Here is a 15,687-nt window from a genome sequence, read left to right on the forward strand (position 1 = left end):
ATGCCAATATTAGTCTCGGAAAGATTTTTTAATACTTATTAGTTATTTTTTAATATTTATAGGTTATGTCACTCAGCATTCTTTAATGTATTAATTTATTGGAGGTATTTAAAATAGGATATAAAACTATCGAAACCTAAGGACATTTAATTTGAAACATTTAATGAAATGCTGAAATTCATGAATCGTTGAAAATAAAATCTTCAACATTTTAAATTTTGAAAATAATTTAAATAGTAAAAATAATTTCGTTGAACGTTATCGTAATTAAGATATATTAAAAATTTCTATAGAAGCTATAAAATGTTGCATAATGTATTTTCTTCTCAATATAGTAATAATGAATAATGTTTTTAATGACATTGCTAAATAAACGAAAAAGAAAAGAAATTATTGAATACATCTTCATCGTTTCATGTGTATTTTGATTAGTGTTTTTCCTTCGGAAATACACACAGATATCTCAAGTGAAAAAAATTGAAACTCCTTTTATTGTTAAGATTGAAGTGTTTGTTGAAATTGCAGACTCAAATAGCATTTTATTATCAGTTTTACATGCAGAAAATACATAAATAAATTATTTAGAAAACACCGATTCATTACCTTATGAAGGCTATCAAGACGATTATTGAAATGAGATAAAGCTGGATATCACACGAGACATACCAAGTTTGTTTTAAACACTACAAGAAAAATGAGAGCATAATTATATAATCTAATTTTTAATTGTACAAAGAAAAAAGTAAGGGTGGTTTGTTGTGATGTTTTATGGCGTAAAAGCTATATTTGGACATACTGCGCCAAGCAAAATGTCGAGTTAAAAACACAGTTAAAATAAGAAAGCACGAAAATCGGGATAATTGCAAAAAATAAAGAAATTAAAATTAAAATGAAATCTACGATCGCAAATTTCAAGTTATCATGTGAAACATTATTTTTAAGTCATTATTTGTCTTAATTAATTTAAGTCCTTAACCAGTTTAAACCCGATTTGAAACAATCACGAGACTTCTCTATCGATCTTTATCCCTCTGACTCTCTCTCTATATATAATGATAATTTTTTAAAACTTTCATATTCAATTTTTTTTTAGTTGGCAAATAAAGTTCTGGGGCTCGACCGATTTTGAGATGAAATAAAGGCTATGATGTCGTAGTTCTACGTCAACCTTTTAAAAACGTATCTGCTGTCAAAGAAGCATACGTAATAATAAAACAATACTGGTAAAAGCAGGTCAACCTTTTAAAAACGCGTCTGCTTTCAAAGAAGCATACATAATTATAATGCAATACTGGTAAAAGCAGGTAAAAAAAATATATGCGATTAAAAGATGATGATGAAAATTGCCATTTATGCTTTATTCATTTCCTACCCGATTTCGAGCTTCAATATTCATTTCCTACGCGATTTTGAGCTACAAAACCTTTTAAGAAAAACAGCATCATGTTCTCACATGATAATAAGGAAAGTAAATACATTATTAGTATATAAAAGGTTTCTAAAACAAATAAACGTCTGATCTCGTCTTCGATAATGATTTTATTTATCATCATAAAGATAATTATGAAAAGAATAGCTTACCATATCTTCCGAATAAAAGAAATTATTAATAAAAAGGGCATTTCTCCACCATTGTTCATAACAGGAATCAAGCGTATTCTTCATTACATAGTGGAATGCTGGACCAGACCCCATCAGCGGAGGTAAGAAGCTGACTACTATTATAAAATAGACAACTGGGATAATTCTGTAAGTCGAAAAAAAAATACAAGTGTCAGTGCAAATTTAAATGATGCCTAAATTAAAGGACATATATTTTTAATATTTATGTTAGCTTCTGATAAAAATGATACCGCTGCAGAAAGAGTAATTCGTCCTTTCTTTATAGTCTTACATTTTCAAAAGGGGGAATCTAGTGTGTTAAAGAGGAAATAAATTTCCTTTTATTTATTTCGCCGACTTTGTATAGCGTAAACTATACGATCGTGAAACGATTTGAAATGATTTTTTAAAATTCATTACATATATTAGAATTTGTGCATAATTTACTATTTTTGTTTTACCATTTGGCGACGTGGCAACGAATTTGATGAAGTGAAAGACTCTAAATCGTCAATAATGTTGGCGATGGTAAGATTAGGAAGCGAATAATTACGATCGTTCCAAAAATTTCTGTACCCTGTTTCCGAAACTGTAAAAAACCTGAGACAAGGAAAAAATTAATCAGTCGATTGAAATGCAAGCAACGAATCAATTGAATGGAGCTCAAATGATTAGTTAATTGTGCTCCAAGACTTAGTATCAAATATTGAGACAGAATAGAGTTGTGTATTGAGTAGCGAATCATAGCCTTGGATCAGTAGAGTCCGCATTCAAATTCAGCTAAAGCGCGTAGACTGCGTATAATAGCAAACGTTTGAGAGACTTGAATATTCGTGTGAAATCTCTCTATCTGCTGAGTTCTCTCTAACTGCTTTGTGGTGTTACGGGGGCTCTCTACCGATTTATTGTTTGTGTGTTGCTATATATTGTAAATGCTGTTCTTGTGTATGCTCGGTTGTGTATTTGCTTTTTGTTTATTCCTGTTGAATAAACGACTTTATTTGTTATTGTACCTGTTGGGCAGTTTCACAATATACTCACTACAGTGAATCTATTGATTTTTGTAGTATCTTGTGAAAGTTTTTGTAACTATATGAAATGTTTTTATGTAAACTATTTCTATCAACAGTAGAAATATAATTTCATTGAAGCTCTAACATTACTTTGTAATTTTACCTGCATAATCTATGTATCACAAACATTGGGATGTTAAACGTCTTCTTTTCGATTTTTACTCGATGTATTGTAAGATAACTCACCAGCATTCCTCTGAAAAATAAAATTATTAATTAAAAAAAAGTATTACACTACTTAATTGTTTTGAATGAAAACGTTAAGAAAAGTAAAACACTAAATATTTAGTTAAAATGTTGAAACTAAAAGTGTTTCTAAAGAGCTAATGAGTCACGTTATTTCGACAGTTTTTCAAATCGTTACGCTTTATTTCGGAATTTTTAATTTGTCTATTTTTTTAAATTACTTTACCAATTTCTTTTATGTATTTTTTTTTTCAAATATTTATTTTAAATGTTACATTAATAACATTATCATATTAATCTTATTAATAATATTAATATACTATTATATATTAATAAGATAATATGAACAATTTTGCGTAATGATATAAGGACAATATGAGCAATTGCAAAATTTAAAAAAATCTGATATATCTTTTTTTATTGACCATTTTTGATAAGAGATATTTGACAGATTACAATGTTTATTATATAAATTTCTAAGACTTTTCAGCAACATTTTTAAAAAACATCATTTATTGAATAGTGTTAAAATATATCAGCCAAACCTCTCTTCATTAACAGAAAATGTATAAAAAATTACACATATTTAAAATATTTAGAATTTTCTTATTTTTAATAGTAAGTTTTATTCAAAGCTTCAGTTAATTTTTTATAGTAACTAATTGAAATTATGCAGAAAGTAACTGAAAAAATTGAAGTTAAAAGGAATTTTATTAACTAATTAACTTTTTTAATAACTTAATTCTTTTTCTATTTTTATTTAAATTTTATTCAGCTGTATATTTTCTTTGGAGTAAATAGTTATTTAAAAAACGACCACTTATTAAAAATGTGATTTTAGTAATATATAACTCTCTTATTAATTCTTTAGGAAATATTCATTGATTGATTAAGCCAATGAAAATGAGAAAAATGTTGTATGATATAATCTGGGAAAAGGAAGAGATTTATGAATATGCTTGAACTTACCCAATGAAAAAGAAAATATCAACTGACTCAGACCCATTAATAATCATTTGAGCACCTGGTACAGATGCACGTTCGGGCATTCGGAACAGCGACCCTTAGAACAGGTTAAAATTTTAAGGAAATAATTTATAAAGAAAGCATTACAGATTTTTAAATGATAATATACAGGGTGGCTATAATTAGAGTTCTACTTTGAAATGGCTATAAAAGAGAAAATACTGGACCAAATGTTATCAAACTTGGCAATAGTTTAAAGGAGGTCATGAAAATTTCTTTTCTACCAAAAAAAAAAAAAAATGTCAAAAACTCCCCACAAGGGGGGAAATGGCGTTGTATGCTATATTGTTAAGGAAAATGCGACGTGAAGACACCGGTTTCAAATGTGTTTAATCATTTCTGAAACGTGTTACAAAGCATGTTCAATGTGTGTTATCTCAAAAACACTGTTTATGGTGATAATATAAACAATTTGGCGGAACTGAAAAATGCAATGCACCGACATGTGCGTAACATTCCTCCTGATACGCTAAGAGCTCTTGTTGAGAATGCAGTAATGCAATTTAACTTGCTTTCAGAAAGTGGTGGACGCCACATTGAATATGCTTTGTAACACGTTTCAGAAACGATTAAAAACCTTTTAAATCGATGTCTTCATATCCTATTTTGCTTAACAATGTTACATACAGCTTCATTTTACCCCTGGTGGTGAGTTTTTGAACTTTTTTTGGCGAAAATGAAATCTCCATGCCTTTTTTATTGCCAATTGACCTATTGCCGATTTGATAACATTTGGTCCAGAAGTTTTTCTTTTATAGCCATTTCAAAGTGGTACTTTAATTATAACCACCCTGTATATTGATTGAATATTGCTGTATATTTATTAGCATAAAAAAGGCTTGTGTACATTTATGAGAAAAAAATGCATATCTATACAAAACATTTCTGATTTTATTTCAATAGTTAATTATGATGTTCTTGAAGCTATTCCAAACTTAATATAATGAAAATGTTGTAAATTCATTAGAATGTGAAGGAAATCCAGAAGTATTATTATTATTATTTTTTTTACAATCAAACATTTTTTGCAGTGTGAGTTCCAAACAACAAAAGACAACAAAAAATATAGTTCATCATATAAAAAATAATTTTTTGTCCTCTTTTTGTTCACTGAACGATCTTTTAACAATACTATTCTGTTAGTACGCTAGGAATATAGACATCCTTTTGCGAATCGTCGCCATTTTAAACTCGTCTGAGAAAAAGAGGCTCCAAATAGTAACTGCTGATAATTTGATCTAGAAATATTTGGAGTGTTTGATTCCTTCAACCTTCACTATTTATTTATTATTATTGAGACGTGTAATTTTGCCTTATCTGAGAAGAGCTCTCTCAGTTTATTGAAGCAAGGCATTTTATTCTCAAAGCACCATACACCGTGTTCAATCTGTACAGCAGAATACAGAAGAGACAAATTAACCGCCTTGTCGAATTTCGAAACGAAAGACCTGTTAAATTTTCTTCAAACATTGATCTTTAACATTTTTGAAACTGTCTATTTGACCAATATCTATTATTTTGTACGTAGATTTCACGTTTGTGTTTTTTTTTTATCGTATATCAGTATTTTTCAGAAAAGAATGGAAGATATTGGGAAATTTTAGAATTTTAAAAATTTTCGCTTGATAATTTATTTGTTGTACGATCATTTCCCGAAGAACTTTTCTAAATTCCATTTTTACACTCATGTAATGCTCAACATATGTTATACCTGGGAATATCCCCCCTTTTTGGAAAATTTTACGGGCCAGTATTTATCTTCTCCCATTTCAATTCTTCGAGATTCACATTTGCTGGATTACTCTTTGTCTTATTCCAACTACTAAATTTTTTCCTTTGAATCCTTTCAATCAATTTTAAACTATTTGGTCACCGGTCATCATGCTCCAGCTGCACTAAATTTGCGAGTGGCTTAAGGCTTAATATGAAAAACTCCTAAAGATTGATACATCATTCTATGTGTATCCCTTATAATTCAGTCTCAAAAAGAAAAAAAAATTCTGAATCAATACAGTTGAATTAAATGTTATATCTTTTACATAAGAATTTTAATTCAATAATAATGAGTAAAAATGCCCTGTTACTAATAATTGAAATTTTCTGCAATTACTTAAACTTAATTTATTAAATGCGTGCCAATTCGAAATGATTTCCCTGATTATATATAGAAGCAGTTTCATTATATAAGCAACGACTGAGAGAAAAGATCAGGATATATATTCATTTGAGGGTAATTCATAAATAGGAAACATTCATCAGTGCAGATTCAAAAGAAAAATTAACCTAGTCAGCGACTTCTCAATTCCCCATGGAAATGATTTACATGATAATAAAATGGATACATTTTCTCAAATTCTTGCCTATTTATTTGGAAAAATTCGTTCGTGTGCTCCAGGTTATAAAGATGCTATAATTAAATCTTTAGTCTATCTTTATGAAGTGAAGGCGCTAGAAATAATGTCAGATGATTTGGATGAGTATGCACGGGACTACACGATTTTCATTATAAGTGTTCACATTAATTTACTTTGATAAATCTAGGGATTCATTTCATCATTTCAGCAAAAGATTGTTCAGTTTTTCAGATTCAGCTATTAAGTATTATTATTTGCAGAAGTTGTTTATGCAAACAAATATAAGCAATGTTATTTCTAAATTGTAGTCAAGAAAATTTAGACTCAATATATTTAAAAGTTTTAGTCAGTGTTATTATTTTTTTTTATTCTCGTAAGGCTTTAATAACTTTCCCTTTTCATGTTTTATTTACTTGTTTTTTATCCCCATTATATATACAACTGACATCATAAATGCCACTATATATATATATATATATGGTGGCATTTATAATGGTAATTCTTTGTGGAATTTTCTTTAAAAAAGATTTTTAAATTTTTTTTATTTCATTTTATTTCCTTTTAATTATACGTTGTTTTTTTGTTTATATTTATTTTTAATTATTTCTTAATTAAAAATGGAATGTTTAATATATTAAAAAATTGCATAAAGTACTTATTCCCATAGTGTTGACGTGTTGTACAAACACGATGTGCACAACTTAATAAAAAATGCTAAATAAATTAATAAGCATACCTTAATAGTATCAAAAATAGTTATTGCATATATATATATATGCAACTGACTTTTTTAAATACTGAATTTTTTCCGCTCGCCACCTAAAAAATGACATACTTAAAAAAGAACTGAAATTAAAAAATAAAAATCGCAAAAAAAAAAAAAAATGTATAAATTTTTAGATAGGGTGATTTCACCCGCAGTTCCAACTGAGGCATCGCTACATCAGAAAGAACGTGGAAAAAGTTTAGATCTATAGAATCCATCTGCCATCTGCAGGATTTGCTATTCTCTAGATCACTAATTATTATCTTCAAAACATACGAAAGAACTGTAATTCATGTATGACTGAAACTGAATCGCGGAATGCTGAAATTCTCTAAAATAAGTAATCCAAAGGGGCATCAATAGATTATTTTCTTAGCAGATAAGTTGAAAAATAAAAGCAATCAACACAAGTACATCAGTATCTGTATGTGAATGATCTTGCATATAATTGTTCTTCAACAACTTGTATATAATTCAACTTTTCTATTCGCATTTGCCAAATATGAACTAATTACTATAGAAATGCAAATTACTTGTGGAAAAACTATGCATACATTTCTTGCTTTGGTTTTGTGTTCATAAAATAAGAGAAAACTTTAAAAATTAAACAAAAAAAAATCAACAATAATACATTCTTTTAACCATGGTAAAAAGAAACTAAACAAAGCTACTTACTATAATTCGTGGCAAACATCCCAGGAAATAAATACGCATGTCCATATATAACCCACGCAATAGTAAAAAAACGAATCCCATTAAGACATCTGAAATTCTCCATGGAGCTTTTAGTACTGAAGAGGCGCTTGAAATTAGAAATTGCAGAGAAAGACAAAAGAATTCGCAGGCATGTGTCTAAATGAAAACAAAAATTCAGAGGTTGCATCATACAGTCTAACTATTGAGTATAATTTAATAACAATCAAAAGTTTTCAATGATTTTAGCTAAAAAGTATAGAGTTATTAAGTTTGGAGGAGTTAGAATCACATTTTGTACTTACTTTTGGTACTATTGCTTTTGGAATTAGAGTGTATATCCATCCAACTACCAATAATGACTAGCAAACTCAGGAAACAAATGATAAAACTAAAAGTAAATGGATATCAGCCGTTACAGTATCCTATTTTTTATCAGAAATTTTTATTTATCAATAAAAATTTGTTCCTTAGAGAAACGTAAAAGAGAAATGCAATAATAAATCTTTCTTTTCCCTGCAATTCGATATCTTACATTTTCTTGGATTTGATAAATGAAATTAAAATGAACAAAATCTCAATTTATAGAATTGTAATCAATTGTAGAATTTTTAAAGAAATTAAAGTAAAATTGATATTTTAAGCAAGCTGCTAACAGTGAGTTGATCAATAGATCAGTTTAGGAACTTTCTCCTTAACAGTGGATAAATACACATTATAATAAATTCTATTTGCTATATAATTACTGAAGTTTGAATGGTATTAATAGAATTACTCTTATAGATTTTTTCACGATTTTTTAGGTTTTACAATATTTTAGAAAGTATTTTGAATTTCTCCGACTTCGAAATATGAAGTGAGAATAGATTCTAAATTAAGCCCTTATCGAAAAAAGAGGAGGAAAATAAAGCATAATGTAGAAAGCACTACACCAATATTTACGTGATCGAATTCGGATGCACTACATCAATTTAATTTTGCAATAAAATTCCATTTTTTTTTAAAAAAAAGATGCAATGTAAGATACATTATGGAATTAGATGTCATGTTTGTTGAGGTTTATCATGTGGTCGTGTTTAAAAAAAAATCGACCTCATGGGAAAACATTTCAAAATTACAAATCCTAAATAAGGTTCAAACAAATAAGATCTGATAATCTTTCGTTTTTTTTTAATATTTAATATAAATATTCAAACAATTATGTTAATATTACCTTTTAGTATGAAATCGAAAAAATCATATACTGTTTTACATTCTGAAGAAAAATAAGTGAAGTTTTGATAAAGTCTAAATATTCTGTAATTAGTGTAATATCATCTATATCATCTATCTATAATTAGTGCTGTTAACAAAGATTGATGGAACACATGGGACAATCTTGTACCGTGACATAATAATAATGACTTGGCCTTTGCATTAATAAACACTACAAAATAAAACACCACAAAACCTCCGCTCTGCAGTTTAATTTAATAATACATTAATATCTCGTTTTAAAACAAACAAGGGCAATATTGGGACGAACCTCGAAATTTTTTTCGAGTCTCGATTAGATGGCGAGGAAGGCATTTGAGTTGGTATTCTTTTTCCTGGCTTCACCACTACATCAGCGGAAGAACATTTGATCCCAACCTCAAATTTAAAGCAATAGATCTTCCGCTGTAAAGGTTTGACTTGCAGTACCTCCTAAATTTTAGTCTCTTATTTTTTGTGTACTTAAAAATATAATCATTTTTTTAACAAAAATTCTGCGATTATTATTTGAGAAATAAACTTTACGATCAAGACTAGAAAAGGATTGACTAATTTTTTTTTAATGAAAACGACTCAGCATTCGATATAAATTGGAAATTTGTTTAGCATTTTATTGTTAACTTCAACAGGCTTAAATCATATGTAAGAATTCAGATCATTGCTACAATATAAGACAGCTAATGATGCCAATACATTATATTTGCCATTTAAAATGATTATTATAATAACAAATAATCTCATACATACATAGCAAAGATTTGAATTCCATGAAGTGACATTTTTTCATTCGCTTTTTCACAATATGATATTTTAACATCAGCGTTTAGTTTGGAAGCAGCTGAGGAAAAATAGTGAGTTAAAAAATTAACATGGAAATTGATAATATATAATCATATATGAAAATATGATATAAATTAAATTGAATCGATTACCATAAGACAATACATTATTTAAATCCTCTTTGGTGCATCCAGATGGAATGCAAACCCCCATTTTGACAGGAAAGTAATACATAAGATGAGCTTTCGTTGTCAAAAATTTCACAAGTTCCTGCAAAAAAAACAAAAAAAAAACAAAAAAACAGAGGAAATGTTTTTGATAATTTTATTATAGATATTCCCTATTTTATTCGAAAAACATGTCGGATTTAATTTTTAGTCATGAATTTCGATACCAAATTATGAGTGAAATACTTTTATTGAATTCACTGTCTTCTTCCAGTAAATTATATCTAATTAGAGGAAAAACAGTAATACATTTACAAATGAAAATTTTATCATGGAAAATATTTGCTTGGAGAAAATGTGATTAGAAGCTTTAACGAGTCATTGCGAGTTTCTATAAGGAAAGCTTTAAATTTGTCAACATTGATGAATCCTAAATGCCGTTCAATGAAATTAGGGGGACGCCTGAACTCAGATATTACTGCAAAATTCTTTTTCGTTGTGTAATTTATTAAATACTTGAGAAACTTATTTTGTTCGTGAGATGCCCTCGTCAAATAAGTGTTTGGGGATAGGAAGTTTTCCTGAGGTGTCCAAGTAGACATTTGCTTCATAGACATCAAGTAAGAAGGTTTCTCTCTTGTGTGTGTGTGTGTGTGTGTGTGTGTGTAGATATATATCCCTTACGAACATGGGCTGCCATTATCGAGGAAATCTAATACATTTTTCTTATCTCCAAAAGGGAAACACATTTGTTCCAATATTCCGAGATATCTGAAAGTAGAATTGTCTTATGTATGAGAGAGCTAGTTAGCTAATGTGAACAAATTGTAGCAAAAATATTTTTAGGTGTGCATACTAAGTATGTATAATATATTTACGTAATCTTAGAAAATGTTTGAATGAAATAATTCATTAATTCTTAAAAAAATACTTTAATTATTACCCAAAATTCTATGTACGAAGACACGCTTGCAATATCTATGTAGAGCGTTTGGAGTTGTAGATATTTCTTGGGCTAATGGGAGTGACTTAATCGTTTTAACATGTTTTAGATTAAGCCAAACCGAGCATGTAATCCATAAGATCGACTTAGCAACAGATTTAATTCTGTTCACCTGGACACTGGAGAGATTCCTTGATAATTTCTTCGAAGAAGGCAGTGGGATGATTATTGTATATAGAACAAAGAAAGAGTAAAGTTGGGAAGAGAGAAAATTTTTATAATTGCACTTCGGGTATAAAATTGTGTTTTATAAAATTCATTTCTAGTCATTATTTTCAAAAATATTACCTGGAAATAAATTAGGAAAAGCTGAACGCAGATGATAGTTAATTATATTAATGTTTGAACATTGATGACAGCAGGTATCGACCTCATCCTCAGGTCATTGTTCGCAAATACGAAGTCCATTTCAAAGTAGCTCTCATCTAGTTTAAAACGTTATCCTAAACCAAGTAAACCAAACTAAAACTCAATTGTGTATCAAGCTAGCTTACAGGTCGTATCTTGGTGTAACTGAGATTCCAACTTCTTTGGTCAGAAAATGGATGCTGTGTCATAGGGGCATACTTATATAATTGTGTTAAATATTTCATGATTTAAATTTATCTATTTAAATGTTACTCACCGTTCCAGTGAAGTTCCGTAGCTCTTCCAACTGGTCGTATATTCTGTATCTTCTAGTCTTGGGTGGCAAAGGAAGAGTCATTTCAACCATGCAGTATTGACCTTGAAACTGGATCTCATCCTTCTTCTTTGGGTGAGGAACAACAGTTTCCAAGCACTGGTCATATTCTCCAAAAGAAGAAAACGAACCGCTCAGGAGTCCATCGGACAGCTTTGCACTTGAATCAACAACTAAACGTAGGGGGAAGTGGAAAGTCAGAAAATATTAGAAAGAAATATAAAATGCAGAAAAATAATTGTTCAACTTTCCCAACCTAATTTCCTAAGATATACTGCTAGTAGAAGTCGAAAAAAGGTGTAACTACTATATAAAAAGGTTATAAAATGTGATAAATGATCCAACATTGTGATTTCTATAATTATTGTAGCTAATTATATAAGTCAGCTGCTGATAAAATGCCATACTGTGGTTAGTGACGAAAATTGGAACTAACTTTTCTACTTCAATAAAAAATCTCATGGCCGGAATAGTATGTATGTTTCTGACAGTGTATGGAATGTCGGCATTTTATAAAGTGCTCGGCATGAAATGTGAGAGTTATTATATATTTCCCTTGGTAATTGTATATGACATTTCGGTATTCTATTGAAGGATAAATGTTATTTTGGCAAAGTATAAAAATAATGATAAAGCTATTATTTATAAAACATTTATTCCGCAAAAATTTAAATGTTATTTTGAAAAAAGTATTGAATGAATGCTTTAAAAAATTTTTTAAAGTGATAAGCTATTATATAAATTAAAATCTATGCAAAACTACTACAAAACGAAGCGAGTAATATGTAGATAATATATAATACCTAATGAATAATATATAGAGAGAATTTGCTACAGATTTAGGGATAAAATATAGATTATATCGAATTTGGAACTAAATCCCAAAAGGGAGGGGGAGAGTGACTGTTTTTCGATCTTTTTCATGCAGATAAATGTAGTAATGCAGTATGATATATAAATCTTTCTGAAATCTTCAACCACATCTCTCAAAGGCTTGACCATTTGTCGGTCTGCATTTTCTCAAACATATAAATTCGATAATTTAAAAACACAATGAATTTAATATATGAATTTTGTTTCGTAATTGTATGATTTCGATAGAAACCCTGTGTCCAATTTTGATTTCAATCGGTGGAAAAAATACAGGCACTCAAATACATAACCTATTTTCTGGCATTCGTGTATTAACTGTATGCCCGCGATTATTCGCAGAAAAAAAACAGCTGGATTCCATGCTGTTAAAATGTTTCATAACTATTCTTAGCAAATGGCTGTAGCTAGTAATACTTAAATGTATTTATTAAACAGTATACTAAAAAAAGTTCCGAAGTTACCATTCCTGCTGGCTTAAAATTTTTTTTTATTGTTTAAATCGGGAAAATTATATATCACTTCTTTCAACTCCTTTTAATCGTCAATTTTGTCTCTTTAATATGCTCATCGTTTAGTCAAAATTCGTATTCAGTGCCATATAAATAAATAAATTTTCAATTAAGGAAGTGATGCCAAAGTTCAAGATGAACACTAAAAGCGTAGATCAGGATGAATTATCTGAGAATGGAATGAAACGGAGTGTCAACCGTTTTTGAAAACAAAATTCCGACAAAAAATACTTCTGTCTATCATTATTTGCCTAGAAGTACACTGAAAAGAAGGAAAAAAGCGACTAAAATAATCATGTAACGAATATGAAATTTCAGGTAGAATGTTAGGAAAATTTCAGGAAATATTGATGAAGATAGAAATGAATCAATATTAGCGGAGCGTTTGAGAAATTTCATTCAAGATTTCTATCTAAAGCAGAATCGGAAATATTGCCTATGACTTTGCAGAACATTTATATTTAATACAAAAATTTAATTAGCAAATACGAATTATTGATAGAGACTTTTATGCATATTTTATGAATAAGTTTCGAGAATTAAATTATAAGGATCCTCAATCAACAAGTTTGGTACGCTGTGTAGTATGTGCTATGTAATATTTTTTAACACATTGAAAAGTTTTTAAACAAGTTTAATAAGTACTATTTAATATTTACAATTATTTTAAATTAAATATCTAATAAGATAAGTGTAAAAAAATTATTTCTTATAATGCAATTCGGGTGTGTAAACAAAATATATCTATTTGTATTTCAAAAAATATCTGTTTTTAATTCAATGCTTGGGATTTTTAATGTAGACCAACTTACCAGATAATTTTAATTTTTTCTAAAATATCCACATAAAATGAATTGAAATATATAATCTGTAAAAATTTCAGTCAATTTGTTTAAAAAGGATGAAGAAAAAATGTTAGAAAAAGGGTTTGAATCAATTATAGCTGATTCGAACAGTTACATAAAATATATCTAAAATTTTTCTTAAGTGAACTATACTGTGTTTCGTTCGTCTATACATATTTAAGGAAATGTATAACCTTTGCATGCGTTTTCAAATGATGAAATATAAAAAAAATCATACATCCGGGTATTATTCTTCGACTTTGTAATGTGTTTTGCAATTTGCAATTTTAACCAAATAGATGGAGTTATATTTCGCGAGTTATTTCATCAAGTTATCACTCATTGCATTTAAAATCAATTAAGAGGATAATATGCTTTTAGCTTTGGTGCCAGAATTAATACTGGCTGAAAGTAAGAATAAATAATAAATAAAATCAATAATCAAAATATCTCGACATTCTAAATAAGGTTAAAATAAAATTATTGTTAATAGTTTAATGTCTTACGTTGATGCAAAATAATCCAAACCTTAATGCTGAGAATAATTATAGAGAAATGGATGGAGCAATAACATTGTACATATCAAATGTGATGCACCAATTACATTTTGGAATCTAAAACATTTTGCAAAAGGACAAAGGACATCAAAGTATAGAGTAAGATAACATATTATTTAAGAAAGTATGACAGCCGCGGTATGAATGTCATACATTAATACTTCATATGAATTGAAATCATTTTTAGACAAATAAAAAAAAATAGTGTTAATCTTTCTGCATTTTTTACATGCTTTTATTGAAATTAATTTAGTTCATGTTGGAAATGATAGCATTTCAAAATAAATTTTTTACTCTGTTCTGATGTGCTACATATTTAAAATTTTATATGCTTTTGTACAAATAGACAATGTACCTATTCGATGAATATTATATGTTTCTGTAATGTTCTTATTCCATAAATAATCAGAATTACATTTCACTTAATCGAATAATTTAATTAGTTTTTGATTCTGTATTAATAACACCATTTCATACTGAATTTTGTAGAAAAAATCAAGGTTTTTATTATTTTAGAATAATAAATTACTAATTAAAAATTAATAAGTATAAAATAATCAAAATAAAAAATATCCATTGAATTTTTTTAAATTGTTTTTATTTATATTTTTTTCAGATTTAAAAAAAATCGTTTAGAAATAATTCACAGCTATAAGTGAATATTTGGTAATATGCGTTAAAAATGGCAAGAAACGAATTACTTACAACTGAAGGCCCATTTTTTAAGACTTCTCAAGCCAGTCACTAGCTGAAAACTCTGCTGTATACACTGAGAAGTTAAATTCACTTCACTTGAAGATTCCAAGATCATGGGCATCAAATATTTTATTACAGACTGTGCTGCTCCTTTTAGAATATTGTCCAATTTTATCCATGATTCCAATATTTCAGTCTGGTTGTTAGTTGCGTTGGTGTTTGCAAGAGTTCCACAGAATAAAATTGAAAAAAACGCAAGACTAAAAAACGCGGACATTTTTGTTTCCCTCATAAGAACATACACATTGTTTTTTGTATCTGTTTCTCAGTTTCAGTTCTCTAGTTTTTAAACTGCAGTCTGATGAAATTTCCTTGTTGTTTTGATGCAATCTATAAGAAACAAAGTTACAAAATCACAATTTGTCACGATTAAATATTTCACATCAGGAAAAATTTTGAAGATAAACAACTTTCAATTATCAATAACTCTATAAATTACTCGTACAGTATCTCAAGACTGAATCTTAAATCGTCTTAATCATAAGACCTGAATGTTATCAATAATTTATAAAAGAATCGAGAAAAAAGTCAGAAAGAAACTATAAAGCGCCATCTGATGTC

The 15,687-nt window shown here is 28.5% G+C and overlaps 1 protein-coding gene across 1 annotated transcript in view; it reads right to left on the reverse strand.

Moving 5' to 3' along the window:
* The window catches only part of LOC129962681 (nose resistant to fluoxetine protein 6-like), a 39,404-nt gene that overhangs the window by 16,808 nt on the left and 6,909 nt on the right, over positions 1-15,687 (reverse strand). The window contains exons 2-11 of the mRNA XM_056076589.1: positions 15,076-15,456; positions 11,530-11,759; positions 9,887-10,004; positions 9,702-9,792; positions 8,006-8,091; positions 7,683-7,859; positions 3,831-3,924; positions 2,779-2,871; positions 1,582-1,747; positions 604-683 (exon numbers count right to left, since the gene is read on the reverse strand). Of these exons, the coding sequence (XP_055932564.1) occupies positions 604-683; positions 1,582-1,747; positions 2,779-2,871; positions 3,831-3,924; positions 7,683-7,859; positions 8,006-8,091; positions 9,702-9,792; positions 9,887-10,004; positions 11,530-11,759; positions 15,076-15,358 (1,418 nt within the window). The 5' untranslated portion in view covers positions 15,359-15,456. The remainder of the gene's footprint in view (positions 1-603; positions 684-1,581; positions 1,748-2,778; positions 2,872-3,830; positions 3,925-7,682; positions 7,860-8,005; positions 8,092-9,701; positions 9,793-9,886; positions 10,005-11,529; positions 11,760-15,075; positions 15,457-15,687) is intronic.

This window comes from Argiope bruennichi, chromosome 3 (genome assembly GCF_947563725.1).
Source record: "Argiope bruennichi chromosome 3, qqArgBrue1.1, whole genome shotgun sequence".
NCBI lineage: Eukaryota > Metazoa > Arthropoda > Arachnida > Araneae > Araneidae > Argiope > Argiope bruennichi.